Genomic DNA, 23,982 nt, shown 5'->3' on the forward strand with positions numbered 1-23,982 from the left:
TACCTCCAACAGGTTCTCCGGCCGGCAGAACCGTCACTTTTGGTTGGATTGCAAGCTGCTATCCCAACCCTGCGCTGCTGTCTTGCTTCTGGATAAGCCCTCAGATAACCTAGCAGCCAGATGTGCCCAGGATAGGCCCAATCTCTGGCCTAGCAACCCGGGCAATACAACACATGTCCACTCAGACAGTCGTCCAGGTGGCACAGAACATAGCTTACCTGACTTCACCCAAATATATAGGCTCTCCCAGCAGGCCAAGGGATTTAAGAAAACCCCTACCCATTGGCTGAGATACCCCATATATGCATAATCTGACCTTGCTTTGCCCTTGTCTTATCTAATGTCACCAGGTACCCAGCCACCTATCGGAAAAAGAGAAAAGTGCAACAATTCCAGACTTAGGGATCAATTGAGTTCACCTTAACAATGAGCCAAGGTAACTACACCTGGCAGGTAAATATAGGAGCAACCCTGCCTAAACATAAGGGTGCTACATGGAAGACACTACCCACCCTTTGGTCTGAGTTTGCTGGACCTGTCCAGTTGCCTTAGGAATTAAAGTGAATCAAACTGAGAAATGAGTGGCGATACAAAAGAATATACTCTGTCCAACGTGCGTGCGTGCGTGCGTGTGTGGGTGGGGGGTGGGGGTGGGGGTGGGTAAAGGAGAGATATCACTTATAGTCACACCAGTAGTGTACATGTAAACATTCCATGTTAGATAAAAAGAAAAAAACAGTCTCAAGGAGTTCCTACTTTTATCGCCCACAACAAAATGTTATTTATTATAGACTGGATAAGAAAGCCAATATTCCAGAGGGGCACCATTAGGTGCTGCCCTCAACATAAGAAACCAGGAGACACTGAGGCCTGACAGATGGAATCCTGCATGTGTGAACCTGTTAGCACACCAGAGCGTCTCCTAATAGATGGTATTTCAGGAGTGCACTCGTTGTTAGTATCCTGTATATGTTGTGGCCTCCACGAGGGCGTAAAGCACATGGCTGGAAAGGGTTACACAGCTAGGGCAGTGATAGCAAACCTCGACACCCCAGATGTTTTGGTATTACATTTCCCATGATGGTCAACCACACTGCGGAGTACATTAGTATCATAGGAAATGTAGTTCCAAAACATCTGGGGTGTCCAAATTCACCATCACTGATCTAAGGTGGTCAATGAGTTAGCTGTGCGCCTTGCCAGTATTTTAGTGTAGTTGGAGAGGTGCTTTTACTAGGGGAAGGCATGGATCCATGTACTTGCTTTGCAGAGACACAGGATCCATGCCTTTCCTCCTGTCAGATTGGCAATCTGCCTTGTTTACATAGGCAGAACGCTGTTCTGGTTCTCTGCCCAATGATTGGCGGGTGACGGTGGACATCGAGCCTGCGGTACCCACAGATCAGCTCTCGCTGTGTATAATCACAGCAGGCGTTGCCACCATGCACGCCCCCCCTACCCGGAAGTCTTGGATCACGTTATTATCACGTACGTATTTTTTTCGTTTTCTGGGTCATTCGTTATGATCACAATTCGTAAATTAGAAAATTTTAAAATCCGAAAATAAGAAAGAAAAACAGAAGATTTGAAAGAATAACAAACTAATAATAATTAAATTATAGGTACTGGAATTTCCTTTCAAATTTGGCTGTTAATTGGTTAGTAATAGTTAAAGAGGAGGACCGGATTAAAAAAAAATAAAAATGTAAAAGTCAGCAGCTGCAAACACTGTAGCTGCTGACTTTTAATAAGCACACTTACCTGGCCAGGGCGCCCGCGATGTTGGCCGCCCGAGGCTGACACGTCCCTCGGTCTCGGGTCCCGGTGCCGCCATTTTGGCTAAGGGAAACAGGCAGTGGAGCCTTGCGGCTTCACTGCCCGTTTCCTGTCGCGCAGAGCTTTGTGAATGGGATGCGCTGTGTTCTGGGACACACAGTTCCCAGAACACACAGCGCCCCATTACCCAGAAGACACCGCACAGAGGAGAGAAGAAAGAAGATCTCCGCGGAGGAGGAAGAGGCAGATTAGGATGATGTGCCTAGCAACAGGCATTTCTGGCAAGTTCAAAAAAAATATTTTTTTTTTTTTTTACGATTTTTTTCTAATTTTTAATGTATTTTTTTTCAGGGTGGCCCTCCACTTTAAGTTATTATTAGTTAGTTATTATTTCAGATTTTCGAATTTTCGGGTTTTTGTATTTACGAACGTCCAAACTTACAACGTCCAAACTTTTGAAAAAATTTGTTAAACAGGGTTTCGCTAATTCAGATATTTCCAAATTAAGGAATTTGTCGAAATCCGTTAAAAAACTAATTTGGAACAAAACTAATTGCACATGTCTATTATACGGCTGGCAAATGTTTAATAAAAAAAAAGAAATCAGGAGATCTCCATTACCATTTACCACCAAATGAAAGCCCAATCTGTCCTGAAAAAAAAGTCAAACTGGAAAAATTGTGCTTAGGCATTAACATTTGTTTTACTCTTAGGTGGGAAGAGGCTAATACATAATTACTATGATGGTCAGTTCCGGGTATGTAGTAGGTCTGTAAATATTGTGTTTTTATATCGGTTTACGTTCCTAAAGCCTCCGTGACAGCAGTGAGAAAAATCCTCCTCTTTATAGAGGTTTAACCCTTTCATGCCATATAAAAAAAAACAGCCATATGGACCATATAAAGTATAATATTATAGAGTGATTCTTACCGGAGCGATCCCGGATGACCAGATTGCGGCCCTCTCTCAGATGGATGGTCAGCAGATAGGACATCAGGCTTTGAAGACTCAAGCTGTCAAAACTTTCCAGGCCCTAAAAAACAAAAAATGTAACATGAATAATTCTGAGCAATACTACTTTCACCTAGGAGGCCAGCGCCAATTTCTTTTTATTTTTTTTACCATCATCTCTGAAATAACTAATGAAATAGAGGAAACTGCAAACACTATCAGTCACACTCTTTGCTACAATCGTTTTCCAACGCCAATCAGAAAATCTGTGTTAAAGAAGTTATCAAAAAATGTAATCTACTGCTGCTTACCAATCATTACATGAGGCGGCTGCATTCGTTTCCTTTTTTCTTTTTAGGCTTTTTTTGGTTTTCAGCTGGTGGTTTGGCTAGTAAATATTTGGGGGGGGGGGGGGGGACAGCCCTCAACCACCCCCTCACCCCCCCCAGCGGGGGGAGATTGACAGGAAGCCGGTGATCATTGCAAGCATCCCCTGGCGTTAGACGAGAAAGCGGCAGCAATCCACTGCCACTCATCCAGGCCTTACCCTAGGAGGCAGGAGAAAGGGAGAATCGGGCCGTTGCTTCTCCTCCCAGCAGAACAGGAAGTGTGTCCCGAGACCCGATTGGTCAGGGTGTCCTAAGACTCCTTGGCCAAGCGGTTCTCAAGACCTGCTTCCTGATTGGACGGGAGGAGAATCAGGAAGACAATAGTGAATATTAATTCGCTATTGTCACAGAACTGAGAGGGCACAGTGCTCTGCGCCCCGAGCCCACCCTTTTATGAAGCCAATTAGAGCCTTGGGCTCTCATCACGTGCTTAAAAAACAAAACAAAACAAAAAACACTTCAATTGAAATCCATGCATCCAGTGCCCTGCATGTAGATTAGGGGCCAGGCACATGGATTAGGGGAGCAGTGCCCCTGTGCCCCTTATGGACGGGCCTCCACTGCTCTGGATGAAGGAGCACAGGACAGAAGCACTGTCAATCTGGGGGGGGGTGGGAATGTTTGATGAACTAGCAGATTTAGATACACTAACAAACTGAAGCTGAACTCCAGCTAATACTTTATAATGAGTTAAAGCAAACAGGTTTTTTTTTTTCTTTTGGGATAGAGCTGTGCAAACGACTGCGCCTGCAGAGCGGCGATCAGTGGTCCTGTGTGTCACTCTGACACCCCGAATCTCCAATCGTGGTAAGGAGCCTCTGACAGCGGCTCCTTACCATGCGATCAGCTGTGACCAATCGCAGCTGATCATCGCGTGAACCAGGAAGTGGCGGTAAACGGCATTCCTCGGTTCGCACTGACAGGGAGAACTGATTGGCGGCTATCCTTGTCAGAAGGGGGGTCTGCACTGATAATCAGTACACTGATTATCAGCACAGCCCCCATCAGATGTGCCCAACAGCTGCCAATCAGTGCCCCATCAATAACGACTGTCAGTGCCAAAGTGACAATCAGTGCCCACCACAGTGCCAATCAGAGCCCAGCACCTCTACTTCATCATCAGTGCTGCCCATCAGTGCCATTCATTAGTGTACATCAGTGCCGCCCCATCAGTGAAGGAGAAAACCAAATTTAATGGCAAACTAAGAAAAAAAAATTTTTTTTTCAAAAGTTTCAGTCTTTTTTAGTTTGTTTAGCAAAAAACGCAGAGCAACTGAATCGCATGGTAACTCTGTACCATGTAAACCGGAGCAGGTATGCACGCTGCGTTTTGGGGTGTCTTTAGCACTGAACTGATATTCCAAGTGCAGTGCGTTTTAAACACAATGCCTGGAACGTGGGTGTCCTGCACCATGTTCTGGTGTGAACTAGCAGCAATTTAATGATAAACAGATTGAAGGACTAATTAAGTAGTGAATGTGTTTGGATTACTTATGTAGAATTTGTGGCGTTACGTTTTTGTCTCTAAAATCAGACCCTGGTATGGCACAGAACTCCTTAGTAACGGTTCTTTCAGTAATAAAGAAAAAAAAAAAAAAACATTTTGTGCTCTGAGCAGCTCCAGCAAAAAAGTGGTATATAGAGAAGCTTTTATTTTCTGGGCTAAACTCTTGCATTTGCCACTTATAACCACAAGGTGGGGCTGATATGCAAATAATGGTGGACAGAAAACGAAAAAGCAGAAGAGCTGAGATCACAGCCAGCTTCTTTCCTTGTAGCTGGTCCCGGCTGGGTAGGTCATCCCTACTGAGTATTAATGCTCATGTGTAAATTTCTATACCACCATCAAAAAGCTCCAAGGGCATCCATGTTGCCAAATGAAAAACTGTTGCAGCCAGCAAAAAAATTCCGCACAGTAGCTGCACATAACGCGTTCCGTCCATTCACACTCATACGACTCCAAAGTCCTGCAACGTTGGTGCAACTTTGGATGGGTGCGACTCTGGCTTTAACCAACAATAATGGACAACTGTTGCACAATGTCCACATGTATAACATTCAGGTGTGACTTTCATGTGACTTATGAGGGTTTACATTGCAGGCTACAGCACTCAAGTCGCATGAAAGTCGGACCAAATTAGTCGCTGCAAATTCAAGTCGCACATATTTGAACGGTTGTCATTGAAAAACATGGGGTGCGACTTTCTCACAATGACAAATCGCACAAGTGTGAATGGAGCCGGTGTCCAGAATACCGATAGCCATCAGAAAATGCAACCGAAGGGACATCCCGTTGCGGCCATTTTGGTACACCCCACACTCGTCCACAGTAAGCCTACAGTCAGAGGGGGGCAAGCGGACAACAGTTTACACCAACTGAAGTCTGGAATTTCACACTTATTTTCACCAGGAAACTGAGCTTTTATCATGAAATACAGTATTTAGAAATCAGTGACACTGTTTTGATGTTTAATTTTGGGTGGTATGTGGATGGTGTCAGTAGTTTTTTTTATTTTTAATAATTGATTTAAAAAAAAAAAAATTCTCACAATGCTTTTCAGGGGAAGGGTGTTGGGGCAGTGGACAGTGTTGGTAGGGCAGGGGAGAGTGGTGTCAGTAGTTTTATTATTTTAATTTTTTACATTTTTTTCATTTTTTTTTTATTCTTGGGGGAGCTTTGGTGAGATGTCAGAGGTCTAAACAGACCCCTGACATCTCCCCTTTGAGACAGACAAAGGAACTGAGGACACAGATTCCCCAGTCCCTTTCTCAGCACTAAAGATGAATGAACAGACGACAGAGGCTCCTCTCCATTCATAAACTGAGCACACAGTTTACTCTGCTCATTTATCACAGGAGAGATCTCACTCGCTGTGTCCATTAACTAGTTCTCCCCACAGCCAGCAGGAGAGGAGGGTGACCAGAGGAGAACAGGGGGCGGGGGGACGGAGGAGAAGAGGGGGGACGGAGGAGAAGAGGGGGGACGGAGGAGAAGAGGGGGGGGACGGAGGAGAAGAGGGGGGGGACGGAGGAGAAGAGGGGGGGGACGGAGGAGAAGAGGGGGGGGACGGAGGAGAAGAGGGGGGGCCGGAGGAGCACGCCGGAGGAGCACAGGGGGGGGGGGGCGGAGGAGCACAGGGGGGGGGGGGCGGAGGAGCACAGGGGGGGCGGAGGAGCACAGGGGGGGCGGAGGAGCACAGGGGGGGGGCCGGAGGAGCACAGGGGGGGGGCCGGAGGAGCACAGGGGGGGGGCCGGAGGAGCACAGGGGGGGCCGGGGGTGGAGAAGGACATGGGAGGGGGCCAGAGGAGGACTTGGAGGGAGCTGGAGGAGAATGGGGGGCGGAGAAGGACATAGAGGTGGCCCGGGAGGAGCACACAGAGTAGCTGGGGACGATCGGTGTGGCTGGAGGGACAGCTGTGATCACTGATCTCCCTCTATAGCTTTTTAGCCATCAGTCGCAGGAGGGAGAGAGCGAGAAGCGGCTGTCAGCTAAAAATCTATACAAAGGAGATCGGTGATCACAGCTGATCCCCCGCCGCACCGATCATTCCCGGGAGATGGGGAGGCACATGCGGGTGTGTGGGAGCCGCCGCAGAAATGCGGGAGTCTCCCACACCTTCCGGGAGACTTGAGATGTCTGCTCTGAGTGCCCATCAGTGCATCCTCATCAGCGCACATTAATGAAAGAGAAAAATTACTGTTTTTTAAAAATGTCCCAAATATATATATATATACACACACACACACACATACATATATACATACATATACACACATGTATATACACATAAATATCATCAAAAGAAAGCTCCATTTGTGTGAAGAAAAGAATAAAAATGTATTTTGGGTAGAGTGTTGCATGACTGTGTGATTGTCAAAGTGTGACAGCACTGAGAGCTGAAAATTAGTCTGGGCAGGAAGGGGGTTTAAGTGCCCAGTAAGCAACTGGTTAAAATTCAACATCAAATCCGTGTCACAGACTTCCAAATACTGTATATCACTATATAAGCTCAGTTTACTGGTACAAATAAATGTGAAATGCCAGACTTCGGTGGGTGTAAAGCCCCATACACACCATCAGATTTTCTGCTGAGTTTTTCCTTCAGATTTACCAAAACCATATAATATGAGGTCAGACCTTAGGAGTTTCAATTTGTATGTAATCAGGCAGGTCCTTACACTACATGGTTTTGGTAAATCTGAAGACAAAATTCAGCAGAAAATCTGATAGTGTGTATGGCTTAAAAAAAGATGTCCACTTGCCGCCTTATGACTGTACTTACTGTGGACGAGTGCTGGGTGTACCAAGATGGCCGAAATAGGACGTAAATTTTTTGATGGGGAGTGATATTCTGATAGAACACCGAAACTGCTACTATGCAAGTCCTCTAAAATTTTTAATCCTGGCTTTACACTTGTGCAGTGCAAGACACCACATGTGAGTCGCACAGGAAGCTCACCACATGCCTGTGTAAATCACATAGGATGCCTGCGCGGTGCGATTTGTGCCATTTATCTGTATGGCTATAATTGCACTGCATCCGTACCAAAATGGTGCAATGACCCTATTTTTGTTTTTGCCGCACCTCAATTGCAAGGCATGGCTATCCCCACCACGCAATCTATTTTGGGCAATTGCACTGCATTTTTCAAACCGTTTTCCGGGTGGTGTTACCATTGACACCCGCAGATCACATTGGACGTTGTGCAATTTCAATGCAATTTCAATGCGGTATGAGAAACACACAGGATTCGCTGAGTTTACCGCATCGCATCAGTGTGAACCTAGGCTCAAGGTGCCATAAAAAAAAAAAAAAAAGAACAGCTTGCTATTGCACGTCATGACACACAAAAAATGTGAGCTTTGCCGCGCGTTTTGGATATGCGCTCCAATTGCAGCGCGCACTTGGGGAGCCATTAATTGGCAATGGCACCCCAAGCATAGGTAGCAGATGTGCGCCTTTGCCACGCGTTTGTTGTGCGCCAAAATGCACACTGCAAAAAAAAAAAAAAAAAAAAAAAACGCACAACCAAAACGGTTCTGGAGCTACTTTGAGGGTAGGGCAGCCTATTCAAGTGAATGGGATGCCCTATGGGGCGATGTATATGAACGTGTGAAAAACACACCGAAAAAGCAAACACCACTACACTGCGCTCCTCCCCCCGATCTGACAGCTAGCGGGGATCTTCTCCCTCCCCCGCTGTCACTATTTAAGGCCCCCTTGCACACGGCTCTGTAACTGCAAACAGAGAATTGGCAGAAAGTGGTTCTCGCCTCCGACAAACACCTACAGACAAATAAGACAAAGATCGCGTTTCAGGTTTCCTCCTTCTCCACTGCCACCTCTAATTATTTGATCTTACTTTATAAGTAATGACATTTATGAGAATGGGAAATTCCAACTCACTGTTTTTCACAAAAATGTTAATGCTTCCAAATTAACCCCTTCCCCCCCACCCGTTCTCCCCCTAGGGAGCAATTTTTACATTTCTGCTACGGATCAGTTTATTCAGCAAGAACTCTGTAATTTCTGAAGATAACAAGGTAACAAGGTAATACATATATTGTTTTTTTTGTTTTTGTTTTTTACCACTAGCCGACCAGCCACAGTACATATATATACTGTGGCAGGTCAGCTCTATTGTATAAAATTACGTACCTGTACGTCGTTTCATGCAACAGATACTGTGGGCACGCGTGCGAGCTCCAGATACACACCGTGGGAGCGCGAGTCTGGCGGACACTATGGCCGCCAGCCACCCACGATCATTCCACAGAGAGGCAGAACGGGGATCTGCCTATGTAAACAAGGCGGATTCCGTTATGACAGGGGACAACATGGAGATCTGCTGTTCCTAGTGATCAGGAACTGCAATCTCTGTGTTGTCCCAGTGAGCCCCCCCCCTCCCAAACACAGTTACGTAGCACTGGCCCTGACCCCTGAAAGCCTAACAGCGACCTCCAGAATCAGGGAGAGCCAACATCCTTCCTCGTAGAGAGGGTTACTAGGCACAGTGGGTTGTAATGCAAGATGGGCGCCAGTTACTTTTTAGATGTGACAGAAGAGACTTATTGTCCCTTAAAGCAAAGTTCCACCCACTTTTGAGAGGCCCATCTTAAATGAAAGACGACCTCCCCACCACTCGTTTTTGGCTAAACATTTTTTTTTCTTCCATCTTACTTTTTTATGAATTACAGCCTGTACTTCCAATCCATCTGGCCAGCGCAGGACGTTATATTGTCTTCTTCGGCGAGCCCCACCGATGTCTTCTGGGACATGTGCGTGTCCCAGAAGACAGCCGCCCATTCAAAGCACCATGTGACTCACGCAGTAGGAAACAGGCAGTGAAGCTGCAAGGTTCCACTACCGGTTCCCCTTAATTAGTATGGTGGCGCCTGGACCCGATCCAATGGACGGATCGGCCTCGTGGGAGCCGACATCGCGAGCTCCCTGGGCAGGTGAATGTCCTTATTAAAGGTCAGCAGCTACAGTGTTTGTAGCTGCTGACTTTAAAAAAAAAAAGTTTGAGGGTGGAATACCGCTTTAACAAGAACTGGGGGAGAGAGGGTTAGGGCCAGGACACCCTTAGGCAGATGTAATGGTAGTTGGCAGACTCAGAGAAAAAATAATAGGCAAACAGCAATACAGGCTGAGGGCCTTCTCAACCACCTTCTCAAACACTGTATTTGTAAAACTGTCTCCTATGGCAACTGAACTTGCAACAGTCAATATAGATCCTCCTTATACATAACCTCACATCTCACTGTAGATCTTCACTCACTGAGCTCCCGGTCTGTCAGACTTCAAAATCGCAGTCTTCATCTGATCTCCTGAGCTCTTCTACAGCTAACCCCAGGGCCGTTTTTAAGGCAGGGCAAAAGGGGCAGCTGCCCTGGGCCCTGTCATTGTTGTGGGGCCCAAAGCAGCTGCTTCATACTTGCCAACTATCCTGGTTTAAATTCGCTCGCCCCTTGAGGTTTTAGTCCTATGCTGTAACCCAGATGACTCACCTGCAGACCCTGTGTTTACATGTAAATTACCAGCATTCATATGTAAATAGAGGCGGCCGGCGTCATTGATATGTATATCATGCCCCCCTGAGGTCACAGTAATCTCTAGCAACCAATCAACAAGCAGAAATCATGTACTGTAACCTCTAGCAACTAACCAGTGAGATGTAATGTGTTCTGTAACCTCTAGCAACCAGTTAGTGAGCGGTAATGATACACTGTAACCTCTGGCAACCAATCGCAATAGCTGCCTGATCTGATTTAGTAAACTGATTTAGAGTCTAACTGCTATTTATTGTATGTCTCAGAGCAGGTGGAGAGCGAAACTGCATGGGGAGGGGGCCCCCCCAAGAAAAGTTTTGCCCAGGGTCCAATCAATATTAAAGACAGCCCTGGCTAACCCGCTGTATTCTCCTCAAGCCTCGCCCCCGCTAACCTGCTGGGTCCCTGGCTTGGCACTCTGCTGAAGCTTTCCCCCTTCGTTACCGTCCCCGACTAGTGAATAAGGCTGCTCTGGTACTTCAGACTTCCATAAACTGGCCTCTGATAACAAGGAGGTATGGTCCCCTTAGTGGTGACCGCTTCCCTTTTACCTCTGTCCTTGATCCGCGATTGCCTCTGGCAACCAGAATGAGCGTTTCCAATAGCAACAACTTTGTTCTCCGTCCGGCTGAGCCTGTGCAACTTGGTTGGACTCCAGGTCTGAAGTCCTGACCTGGCGCTTCTTCTCCTACTCTTGGATAGGCCTCAGGCAGCGTAGCAGCCGGGTACTCCCGGGATAGGCCTCGGGCTTCTGGCCTAGCAACCGGAGCATTTTAATGCACGTCCATCCAGACAGCCGTCCAGGTGGCAGAGAACAGCGATCACCAGACTCTGCCTGAATAAATAGGCTCTCCCAGCAGGCCAAGGGGCCTGAAGACCCCCTGCCCATTGGCCGAAACAACCCATCCACTCATAGTCTGGCTTCGTCTATGCGGCAACAGTGCCACCCAAAAAGGAGAGAAGTGCAACAAACCCAGATTTAGGGAAAAGTCCGTGGATCGTCTAACAATTAGCCAGGACACTTACTACCTGGCAGACTAAATTTATGAGCAACCCTGCCTAAGCACCAGGGTGCTACAGTTAGAACACACCCAGGGAACACAGTTAACCCCATTCCCTGCCATTTATACATTAATCAGCACTGATCACTGTATTGGTGCCTCTGGTCCCCAAAAAATTGTCACTTGGGGTTACATTTGTCTGCCGCAATTCTGCTAAAAATCACAGATCGCCATTACCAGTAAAAACATTTAAAAAAATAAATACAAGTCCATAAATCTATCCCATAGTTTGTAGACACTATAACTTTTGAGCAAACCAATCAATATATGATTCTATGATTTTTTTTTTTTACCAAACATATGTAGAAGAATACATATTGGCCTAAACTGATGACTATATTTGTTTATATATTTATACACAGATATACATATATATATATATATACATATATATATATATATTATATCATCTACGATATATATGTATTAAAGTAGAAAGTAAAGAAAAGTTTTAGTTTTTTTTTCAAAATTGTCGCTCTTTTTTTGTTTATAGCGCAAATAATAAAAACCACAGAGGTGATCAAATACAACCAAAAGAAAGTTCTATTTGTGGGGGGGGGGGGGGGGACATCAATTTTGTTTAGGTACACCATCGCACGACTGTGCAACTGTCAGTTAAAATTGATATATATATATATATATATATATATTGATTTGGTTTGCACAAAAGTTATAGCATCTACAAACTATGGCAGGGGTGCCCAACCATTGGCCCGGGGGCCACACGTGGCCCGCGGAGCCCTGTGATGTGGCCCACGACCTCCTGTTCTGGGATGGAATAGAATACTGTTAAAAGCTACACTGCGTTGCACCCGCGGTGCGGAAAAACCACAATGCATCATTGTGAAAGCAGCCTTGGGTCCCTTTCACACGGTCAGTACAACCCAATTGGACCGTCCATTCACCTCTACGGAGAGGCAGATGTAAACCAACTTGTGTCCTACCTCCAATCCGATCCACAAAAAAAAAAAAAAAAAAAAGAGTTTTGTGGGCTATGTCCGTGTCCGCTCTGCATAAGCAGAGCGGACATGGACCTGCCATCCACCTGCGCTTACTCTGGACCGCGACTGGTTACCAAGTCGCTTAAGTGGCCCTCGTGCTTCAAAAGGTTGGGCACCCCTGAACTATGGGATATTTAAATTTTTTTTATTTTAATTTTTTTACTAGTAATGGTGGCAATCAGCGACTTTAGCGGGATTGCGATACCGCGTCAAACAATCGGACACTACCTGGCACTTTACGGGAACCAGTGACACTAATACAGTGTCAGCGATCAGTGCTAAAAACATGCAGTGCCAGGCTCCTTTTACCACGGGCTTTCCAATCAAGTCCGTCGTTTTCAGGCGGACCTGATCCGGGAGGCGCCGGCTCCAAGAAGTTAAAGTGATTGCACAACCTGTACAACCACTTTTACCTACAGGTAAGCCTATATTATGGTTTACCTGTAGGTGCTTGAAATATCTCCTAAACCGTGGATATTTACAGAAAAGCCTATCGCCGATGACTACTTTAGAAAAGGCACATCGTGGCATTTCTAATAGTGGCCATGCCACGACTGGCGGCTCCCGCGCGCATGCGTGGGAGTGACGTCACGCAACTACGGCCAGTCCCAGAGGTGGAGTTTGCGGCCCCGGAAGGAAGAAGGGTGAAGATGGACGCTCCCTGCTAGTGGTGACATCGCAGGTTTCGGTTTCAGGTAAGTGACACATAATGGCATTGTGCTTTTCCTTTGCAGGGAAATAAAGAGGAAGTAAAACCCACCAGGGTTTACTTCCTCTTTAAAGAGATGCTAAACTCCGATTTAAAAAAAATAAATCTTTATGTATGCTTAACTCAAAAAATTCCTTCTATTGTTCCGTCTGCTCCAAATGCCTTTTTTCTCTTTTTTTCTTTTTTGCTGTGATCCGACTTCCTGTTAGATGGTGGCTACATTCATTCTCCACGGTCCCCACTGTATGTAGGAATGTGGCCACCCTCTCTTCCTCTCTCCTGAGACTATGGACAATGGGATGAGTAGTGTGCGTAGAGCAGTGTACATCACCGCAACTACTGTAACATGCCACTGCTTGTTCCAGATGTAGCCGACAGCGGACTACAATTATATGGCATTGCAGACTTCCCTCTCCTCTTTTTTTTTTCTTTTTTTCTTTTTTTTGAAGAACCTGATTAAAGCTCTAATAGGCTTCAAAATAGCGCGGGCTCAGGTCACGGAGCATTGTGCCCTGAGCCCACCCAGGTGTGTTGCAACAGCAAATTAATATTTGCTGTTACAACACTGATCCTCCTCCCGACCAATCAGGAAGCAGGTCTGGTACCCGTCACCAGATTGGCTGACAGTACAGGCTATCCAATTAGATGCCCTGCAAGGAGGGGAGGAGAGAAGAGACGGACGGCAGCTCTACAAGAATCTGGTCCGGCCGCACCTGGAGTATGCTGTCCAGTTCTGGACACCAGTCCTCAGGAAGGATGTACTGGAAATGGAGCGACAACAAAGAAGGGCAACAAAGCTAATAAAGGGTCTGGATGATATTAGTTATGTGGAAAGGTTGTGAGCACTGAACTTATTCTCTCTGGAGAAGAGAAGCTTGAGAGGGGATATGATTTCAATATACAAATACCATACTGGTGACCCCACAATAGGGATAAAACTTTTTCGCAGAAGGGAGTTTAAAAAAAATCATGGCCACTCATTAAAATTAGAAGAAAAGAGGTTTAACCTTAAACTATGTAAAGGGTTCTTTACTGTAAGAGCGGCAAGGATGTGGAATTCTCTTCCACAGGTGGTGGTCTCGGCGGGGGGGGGGGGAAATCGACAGTTTAAAAAAACTATTAGATAAGCACCTGAATGACCTCAACATACAGGGATATACAATGCAATACTGACATATAATCACACACATAGGTTGGACTTGATGAACTTGTGTCTTTTTTTTGACCTTGCCTACTATATGTAACAACTTGCTGCCATTCACCGGCTGCCTGACCCGCCACTAAGATGGGGTAAGTGCCAGGCAGACAGCGGGTGGGGGTGCTGGAAGAGTGATTGATAGACGCGGTTATCATTAGGGTCCTCCTGGATCAGTCCGCTCTGCTGACTAGGTGAGGTGGTGTCGGATGAGTCTGGGTTGGTTGATTGCCACCTCCCCCCTTAAAAAAAAAAAAAAAAAAAAACACGATCCGCCACTGGCAACACTGCTGCAATTTGGTGCAAAAATCGCACCGTGATTGGGGAGGCATTAAGGAGTAATAGCATCCCAAAAGCTCCTGTGTTTTTCCCATGATTTAGAATTCCGGGCAGAATCGCAGCGATTCCACCCATGATTCAAATTCGTCTAGGTGCGAATGGAACGATAAAGGGGTTGTAAAGGTTCATTTTTTATTTTCTAAATAGGTTCCTTTAAGCTAGTGCATTGTTGGTTCACTTACCTTTGCCTTGGATTTCCCTTCTAAATGTTTTTTTTCTTTCAATTTCTCACTTCCTGTTTCTCCTCAGTAAACTTCACACCATCATCCGAGCGGTGTTTAGTCAGCCAGAACAGCTTACTGAGGAGGAACAGGAAGTGAGAAATTCAGACAAAGAAAACAAAGAAAAAAAACATTTAGAAGTGAAATCAATGGAAAAGGTAAGTGAACCAACAATGCACTAGCTTAACGGAACCTATTTAGAAAATAAAAAACAAACCTTTACAACCCCTTTAAGTGTCAGTATTTTGGGGTGTCCAGGCCCCCCAAGGGGAAGCCCACTCCCACAATGTATTGCGAGTCAAGGACAACTTATGACCTACACTTTTCTGGTCAAGCGACTTGAATATCTAATATTCTTCTCTAAGTACAGTATATAGAATCTATTCATAACACTTGATATGGAGGGAGGAACAAAAGATACTTACATTAAACTCATCCGAATGTTGCGATGATATTGAAGAGTTCAAGTCAATGCTTCCCGAGCCATCCTGCAGAAAGAATACAAGGAAGATGAACACGGCCCATGAACCAATGCTAACCGAAACAACAGAATACAGCCTTAAAGTGGTTGCAAACCCCTCCATATACCCAGTGAAGTGACTGGCCTCAGGCAATACACATAGATTAAACAAATCCTCCTATATAAGTTGTGCCTGTTTATCTGCAGTTTTCTCTACAGCATTTTAAAGTACAGCTTGTCTGAGGATTTAGAGACAGGGGGCGGGGAGCTGAAGTTACACTCTGCAGAGCACAATGAGAGCTGATTGGAGGGAAAGGACACACCTCCCTTCACACAGCAACACAGCTGAGGCTGTCAGTCACAGCCAAACTGAAATAATGACAAAAGCTTTCTTGGCCATACTTCTCCTGTGGGTCTCAGTAGTGCACATACTTTTGCACTCTTGTGACCCAGATTCAGCTGACAGCAGGTTAAAGTCCCCCGTCAGCTGATGCCACAGAGCCGCTCCAGACTCTGGAGGGATCCCAACAATGTCAGGATCCACCCAGGTTTCTGACTTGCAGCTGGCTAAGGCTCTCAGTGCGCTGGACATCAGCCAGAGTTTATGGTGAACCCTGTGTCACTCAAACCCTAACCCCATTTGTAACAGTTGTAAGAGCTGGCAAGTGAATTGAATATTCCACCATACTTTTTTTTTAGGTTTCAGCTTCCAGCAAATGGCAATCTAGATCAGGGGTCTCCAAACTTTCTAAACAAAAGACTAGTTTACTGTCCTTCAGACTGTAGGTGGGGGGTGGAGCAGACAAGGGCCAACAAGAGTAAACTGTGCCCCACCCCCGGCGTCAACGGAAGGCACCGTGCCCCACCCCCGGCATCAACGGAAGGCACCGTGCCCCACCCCTGGCGTCAATGGAAAGGCACAGTGCCCCACCCTCGGCGTCAAGGGAAAGCACTGTGCCCCAACCTCGGCGTCAACAGAAGGCATTGTGCCCCATCCTTGGCGTCAACGGAAGGCATTGTGCCCCAAGTGCCGGATAAAGGCAAGCAAAGGGACGCAGACTGAAGGCCACTGATCTAGCATATTGCTATGTGCAACAGATTCTCTTCTGTGCATATTATAAGCCTGGCTGCATTCTTTACAATTTGTGGATGTTTTACCTCCACAGAAGGCACAAGGAAATGTCACCGAAGAACTACATTGAAAAGTATTGTCTATTTACAGGATAAAAATAAAAAAACACACATTCCAAAAGATCAAGTACAATGTAAATGATCACAGAAGGGGATGAAGTTGCTAAACTTGTATAACAACGCCTAGAGAGATCAAGTAGAACTAGTTAAAGCAGTAATGAACCAAAAAGCAAACATCATAAGGCAGTTTACCAATTCTTAGATTTCTTTTATTTTTTACCTGGTAATCTGAAAAGCAAGTCTGTTTTTCACCAGAAAAATCTGTCCTGCAGATGTAGCAGTAGGTCCTTAAAGTGTTACTACAGTACATCTGAGAACCACAAACTAAAAACGCCATTTAATTTGTTTTTAATATTCAAAGCAAATTCACCCATCCATGTCTCCGTGCTTTATTTTGTTGAGAAATCACTTTGAAAAACACTCCGCTAGCATTTCTAGCTGCGGCCATTTTGAGTAAGGGCAGATGATTCATGAAGCATTTACTTCCTGGTGTCCATTTGCCCTAGGTGTGCAGAAAGGAGGGTATGCCTAGCTGAGAGAACCCCTCCTCCCCTCCTGAAGGCTTCTAGCATGGGTGGCATTTCCCTAGGCCAGAAACCAGGAAGTAACTAAAGAAATGTAAAAAAAAAAAAAAAAAGTTTAAAAGACAAGTAAATATGATATACTTTTTATAAATTTATGAATGCTAGCAGTATAGGGGTTAAAAATAGTCAATGTTAATTGAGAGAGTGAAGTGATTCTTCAAGACACAACAGCTGGGCTGGTTCCCCGACACCTAACCTGCGGGGATCTGCACAGAGCCAGGAAAACCGGTAAGCTGATCCTCGCTGTGAATCCGGCAGTCAGGACATGGCAAAGCGGCTGCCAATGCCAGCCTCAGTTTAACTCATTCAGCAATAGCTGGAGAGACAACAGAGTCATGCTGAGCATCAGAATGTCTACACCAAGGTGCATCACCCATGATAAATACTTGGCACGTCTCAGACAATAAATGCGCACACGTGATCCCGTCTACAGTTTATCACATCAACCGCCCAAGGCTAAAAAGCTACATATGCTTATAGAGCACAATGGTTTACATATTTGCTTCCACCCACTTTTAAGGCAACAGATTGATCTTCTGGGCTGGGTAACGATGTGTCTACATTAACACTTGGTAGAACAAGTTTCATATAAGCCATGCAACACCATGAGCACACACTCCCCTCCCCGTCCCATTATACAGGTGCTTAGGTCAGGCGCACCCACATAGCCAAAGCTTGGATATTACTTACAGCCTTCATTGGCCTGGTCTTCTAGAGTCTCTATACCTTAGTGTGCCAGGCAGCCAATACTCATATCTGCATGGTACTGCAAGAGCTTCCTGGGTGGCACAGTGCTTTAAGGCATGAGGGACACTTTATGTATTTTACAATTATTCTCGGGCCAAAAAAAAATTCAGTTTTAGAAATCGATGAATAACAATTCAGATTCAGAAAAAATAGCTTCTGTAAAACAATGCAAAAGCCCACCTTACATCAGAGTTACCCTTAGAAATTCTACCTTATCAGGGTACCCATCAGAGCCCCCCCCCATAGGTCAGGATCCCCATCAGAGCCCCCCATTCGTCAGGGTCCCCATCAGAGACGCCCTACATCGGGGTCCCCATCAGAGACCCCCTACATCAGGGTCCCCATCAGAGACCCCCTACATCAGGGTATCAATCAAAGCCCCCTTTTAGAGCATCTATTACATCGGGGTATCGAGCAGAGGTTTCCTTACATCAGATTTCCCATCAGAGCCCCCCCCCCCTTTACATCAGAGTCCCACATAGAAGTTTAATTTTAATCAGGGCACCCATTAAAACCCCCATCAGAGCCCCCTTACATTGGGGTATCCATCATAGCCCCCTTACATCAGCATTGATAGGCGGCACTGATGGGTGACACTGCTGGACACTTATTAGCAGCACTGATAATCAGGGCAATGATATTGGCCTCTTCTCCTCTCCTCATGCTGTCAGCATAAGGAAAGGAGTGCTGATAACCGCTTCTATTTACATCTGTGATCAGCTGTGATTGGGCACAGCTGATCACCTCTTTACCTCAATCTGTGATTAGCGGGCACGATAATGGCAGGTCGTCACATGACGGCCTCCCAGAACTAGCCACCCATGCTGTAGCCGTCATTCAGCTAAAGCGCGGTTGGGATGTGGTTAATATTACTTTTAGGCCTGGTTCATACTAGTGAAATTTCAGATGTGATCTGAGTCACACAGGATCACATGACAATGGAATTCACTTTTTTTTTTTTTTTTTTTAATGGTAACCGTCCAAGACAATGCAGCACCGCAACACGCCGTTTCGAAAAAGTATAGTTTGCTACTTTGGCATACCTCCCAAATTTTGAGCTTCAGAATTAGGGACACTTGAGGAAAGAAGTAACCTTGCATAGCGCGGTGTGGCAAATGTAGGCGTGGTCAAACTTCTGACAGTGGGAGGAGCTTAATGGGCATCATTAAACAAAACTTGGGGTTCCTTGTACCTATAAAATATGCTTTTATTATTGTTCCACAAGTAAGAGTCTCATGGATACATACAAACCCCAGCACATTCATTAAAAAAAATCCAAAAAAGGATAAAAGCATGCAGTGCATTACGTACAGAGTGCGGGGTTCTGGCACGAGCCAGGTACCGAGTGCGGGGTTCTGGCACGAGCCAGGTACCGAGTGCGGGGTTCTGGCACGAGCCAGGTACCGAGTGCGGGGTTCTGGCACGAGCCAGGTACCGAGTGCGGGGTTCTGGCACGAGCCAGGTACCGAGTGCGGGGTTCTGGCACGAGCCAGGTACCGAGTGCGGGGTTCTGGCACGAGCCAGGTACCGAGTGCGGGGTTCTGGCACGAGCCAGGTACCGAGTGCGGGGTTCTGGCACGAGCCAGGTACCGAGTGCGGGGTTCTGGCACGAGCCAGGTACCGAGTGCGGGGTTCTGGCACGAGCCAGGTACCGAGTGCGGGGTTCTGGCACGAGCCAGGTACCGAGTGCGGGGTTCTGGCACGAGCCAGGTACCGAGTGCGGGGTTCTGGCACGAGCCAGGTACCGAGTGCGGGGTTCTGGCACGAGCCAGGTACCGAGTGCGGGGTTCTGGCACGAGCCAGGTACCGAGTGCGGGGTTCTGGCACGAGCCAGGTACCGAGTGCGGGGTTCTGGCACGAGCCAGGTACCGAGTGCGGGGTTCTGGCACGAGCCAGGTACCGAGTGCGGGGTTCTGGCACGAGCCAGGTACCGAGTGCGGGGTTCTGGCACGAGCCAGGTACCGAGTGCGGGGTTCTGGCACGAGCCAGGTACCGAGTGCGGGGTTCTGGCACGAGCCAGGTACCGAGTGCGGGGTTCTGGCACGAGCCAGGTACCGAGTGCGGGGTTCTGGCACGAGCCAGGTACCGAGTGCGGGGTTCTGGCACGAGCCAGGTACCGAGTGGGGGGTTCTGGCACGAGCCAGGTACCGAGTGCGGGGTTCTGGCACGAGCCAGGTACCGAGTGCGGGGTTCTGGCACGAGCCAGGTACCGAGTGCGGGGTTCTGGCACGAGCCAGGTACCGAGTGCGGGGTTCTGGCACGAGCCAGGTACCGAGTGCGGGGTTCTGGCACGAGCCAGGTACCGAGTGCGGGGTTCTGGCACGAGCCAGGTACCGAGTGCGGGGTTCTGGCACGAGCCAGGTACCGAGTGCGGGGTTCTGGCACGAGCCAGGTACCGAGTGCGGGGTTCTGGCACGAGCCAGGTACCGAGTGCGGGGTTCTGGCACGAGCCAGGTACCGAGTGCGGGGTTCTGGCACGAGCCAGGTACCGAGTGCGGGGTTCTGGCACGAGCCAGGTACCGAGTGCGGGGTTCTGGCACGAGCCAGGTACCGAGTGCGGGGTTCTGGCACGAGCCAGGTACCGAGTGCGGGGTTCTGGCACGAGCCAGGTACCGAGTGCGGGGTTCTGGCACGAGCCAGGTACCGAGTGCGGGGTTCTGGCACGAGCCAGGTACCGAGTGCGGGGTTCTGGCACGAGCCAGGTACCGAGTGCGGGGTTCTGGCACGAGCCAGGTACCGAGTGCGGGGTTCTGGCACGAGCCAGGTACCGAGTGCGGGGTTCTGGCACGAGCCAGGTACCGAGTGCGGGGTTCTGGCACGAGCCAGGTACCGAGTGCGGGGTTCTGGCACGAGCCAGGTACCGAGTGCGGGGTTCTGGCACGAGCCAGGTACCGAGTGCGGGGTTCTGGCACGAGCCAGGTACCGAGTGCGGGGTTCTGGCACGAGCCAGGTACCGAGTGCGGGGTTCTGGCACGAGCCAGGTACCGAGTGCGGGGTTCTGGCACGAGCCAGGTACCGAGTGCGGGGTTCTGGCACGAGCCAGGTACCGAGTGCGGGGTTCTGGCACGAGCCAGGTACCGAGTGCGGGGTTCTGGCACGAGCCAGGTACCGAGTGCGGGGTTCTGGCACGAGCCAGGTACCGAGTGCGGGGTTCTGGCACGAGCCAGGTACCGAGTGCGGGGTTCTGGCACGAGCCAGGTACCGAGTGCGGGGTTCTGGCACGAGCCAGGTACCGAGTGCCGGGTTCTGGCACGAGCCAGGTACCGAGTGCGGGGTTCTGGCACGAGCCAGGTACCGAGTGCCGGGTTCTGGCACGAGCCAGGTACCGAGTGCGGGGTTCTGGCACGAGCCAGGTACCGAGTGAGGGGTTCTGGCACGAGCCAGGTACCGAGTGCGGGGTTCTGGCATGAGCCAGGTACCGAGTGAGGGGTTCTGGCATGAGCCAGGTACCGAGTGCAGGGTTCTGGGACAAGCTATGCTTTGTTGGAAATCCTTCATGGTTTAGGCCCCACAGAACATGCAAACCAAACCCAAAATGCAACCAAGTTGCACTGTAGTGTGAAACAAGCCTGATTCTGGACTCCAGCTATGATCTGTATTGCATAATTACATTGGTCCAGCTTGGCACGGTGTAAGTATGCATATTTTATACCTGATGGACTGATGTGGAAGAAAACAATCACTGTAGGCATACCTCCTAACTTTTTGAGATGAGAACGAGGGACAGCTATCAGCAAAAGTATGCAGGCATAGGACACACCCCCTACCACACCCCCTTAAAGTAGAATTGTACAAAAAAAAAAAAAAACAAGATTGGTTAAACCCACAAGTGCTTTTTTTTTACCACCATTCCTTTATATTGGCTTTTGGAATTTACAAATGCAGCAATTTAGAAATCAGATGAAAGGTATAGTGCTGGGAAACATTTTTTGATAGATAAAAAGTGCATTTTATATACATCTATATAGATCAGACCAAAATGAGGGACAAATGAGGAGGAATGAGGGACAGAGGGACACTGCTCCAAATCAGGGACATTCCCTCAAAATCAGGGAAAGTTGGGAGCTATGCTGTAGTAGTCATCTCTACTACAATTATCACCACAATCTTTCAGGTCCTGTGGCAAGGGGCTTCCCATCTACATAGTGCCCACTGGTGGTGGCTCTCTTTCAGCACGGCCACCATTCACAAAGAAGAAAAAAAAAAAAAAAAAAAAAAAACACCTTGCATTTTTTAAATGGATGCAAGGCGTTCTCTGATTGGACAAGACAGAGAGGCAGGGTGGTGTTATCCACCCCGTCCAATAAGAGGATACCTTATATACAATGAAGATTTCACGTGAATGGTGGCAGCGCTGAGCGAGCATATATGGTTTCCCGTATCGGTGACACAATTAGGAACATTTCATTCTGCTGCAGAACATCGTCCTATTTGCAGCCGCTGTGCAGTCATTATCTGGAGACTGAGCCGAGTGTAAATAGCAAATGACTTCATTCAAAAGACTTTGCAGACTGAACGGGATCAGCCGATTTGTTCAGAAGATTAAGCGGCTTCAGTGTTCTATTCATCGAGCTGCAGGGTAGTTTACAATTGCTGGTAAAGCAGAGGATCCCTGACTGTCCACACTAGTCATCACCAGCACTGCACTCCTCTCCGCTCCCTGAAACTCCCTTGGCGTCATTGCGTACAATGCAGGGCTGTTACTGTGGAACGAAACACTCTCAATCAACAAATATATTCAATCCTTATATTGTTAGCATTAGTAAATAGCTAGGAAGTAGACACGGGCGCCGTCAAAAAATCTGTTTAGTTTCGTACGAAAAAAAAAAAAAAAAATTTGTAATTTGTGTATGAAATTCAATTCTGATTCATACGATATAAGAATTTTCGTTGGATTCGTAAACTTTCGTTAAAATAACAAGAGTTCATTATGATGATTTTATCATTATGAGATGGTAAATGGTAGGAATGATTCCTGCGCTACCACTAGTAGTAAACTAGATAAAAGTGCTGCTGCGCCCACCGAAACGGATCACACCGTATCCACTTAGCATAAAAGTAGGAAGTATATTGGTGTCGCACTGCTCTCACATTAAATATAAGTCTAGACCAGTGATGGCGAACCTTGGCACCCCAGATGTTTTGGAACTACACTTCCCATGATGCACAACTACACTGCAGAGTGCCAGAGCATCATGGGAAATGTAGTTCCAAAACATCTGGGGTGCCAAGATTCACCATCACTGGTCTAGGGAATCTATCTTTGTCTCTCCTCTGCCTATCTATGTGAAAAAAGATTCCCTCAGAAAATAGTAAATCAATATAACAATTATAAAAGTTAATCAATTAGTGGCCATATATCAAAAGCAGATAAATTGACATCAATGTGCTAAAAACACCATATAAAGTGCAAATTCATTCAATATAGTTGCAAATCAAAGATAAATAAATTAATCATATGGTGCTAAGTGCTTGCTTAAAAAAAAAAGTGCAGATAAGTAAACACACTACAGAGGTGATCAAAACAAAAATAAGAATGTATAAAGGCGGGGGCGTGGCCTGGACGCTGAGGAGAATGGCAGCCTAACTTGTGAGCTCCTGCTGTAACGGAGGGAAAACAGCAGATACCGGAGGTAAACTCGAATCCACGGTCTACGAACCGACATGGGAACATCCTCCCGTAGATCCTCTACGTCCCGATCCCGGTCTCCTCGAGATTTGTCTCACGAAACGAGTCAAAACATCCCTGAGATGGTCCGCTCTCAGGCCAGCAATATGGCGTCCACACGAGGCCCGCAATTACCTCAAATCACCTCACAATCCTCACGGTCTCCCTCAGCTACTGGTGAGATTGTACTCGAACCGCAACACCACCCCAGTCTTACCGATCTTCGATCGGTCGCGGATGATATTAAGCAAACATTAACGGCGGCTATTTCGGAGCTCCGCATAGATATTCAAACGATTGCGAACAGAGTACAAGATGTTGAACACAGAACGGCACAACATTCCACGGTACTTCGTCGGTCCTGCCAGGTTATAGATACTCATACCCTGCAACTTAGAGATCTGAATCGCCACATGGAGGACCTTGATAACCGCGGTAGACGACATAATCTTCGTCTCCGCGGACTCCCTGAATCGGTCGAAGCCGATCGCTTGAGACCTGAGGTAACGGGCCTGTTCAACGCTATCCTGGATCGGGACCCCCTCACCCCTATAGGATTGGAGCGCATTCATCGCGCCCTACGTCCACGAGGCAAGGAGACGGACCCCCCCAGGGATGTGGTCTGTTGTGTGAT

General features: G+C 47.4%; 1 protein-coding gene across 3 annotated transcripts in view; it reads right to left on the reverse strand.

Annotated features, from left to right (window-relative positions):
* Nucleotides 1–23,982, reverse strand: part of MCTP2 (multiple C2 and transmembrane domain containing 2) — a 363,628-nt gene that overhangs the window by 217,715 nt on the left and 121,931 nt on the right. For all 3 annotated transcript variants that reach the window (XM_077469064.1, XM_077469061.1, XM_077469062.1), the window contains exons 3-4: nucleotides 15,124–15,186; nucleotides 2,707–2,809 (exon numbers count right to left, since the gene is read on the reverse strand). In XM_077469064.1, the coding sequence (XP_077325190.1) occupies nucleotides 2,707–2,809; nucleotides 15,124–15,186 (166 nt within the window). The remainder of the gene's footprint in view (nucleotides 1–2,706; nucleotides 2,810–15,123; nucleotides 15,187–23,982) is intronic.

The sequence above is a fragment of the Lithobates pipiens genome, unplaced genomic scaffold (assembly GCF_037356315.1).
Source record: "Lithobates pipiens isolate NorthernLeopardFrog02 unplaced genomic scaffold, aLitPip1_a1.2 Scaffold_8, whole genome shotgun sequence".
Taxonomy (NCBI): Eukaryota; Metazoa; Chordata; class Amphibia; order Anura; family Ranidae; genus Lithobates; species Lithobates pipiens.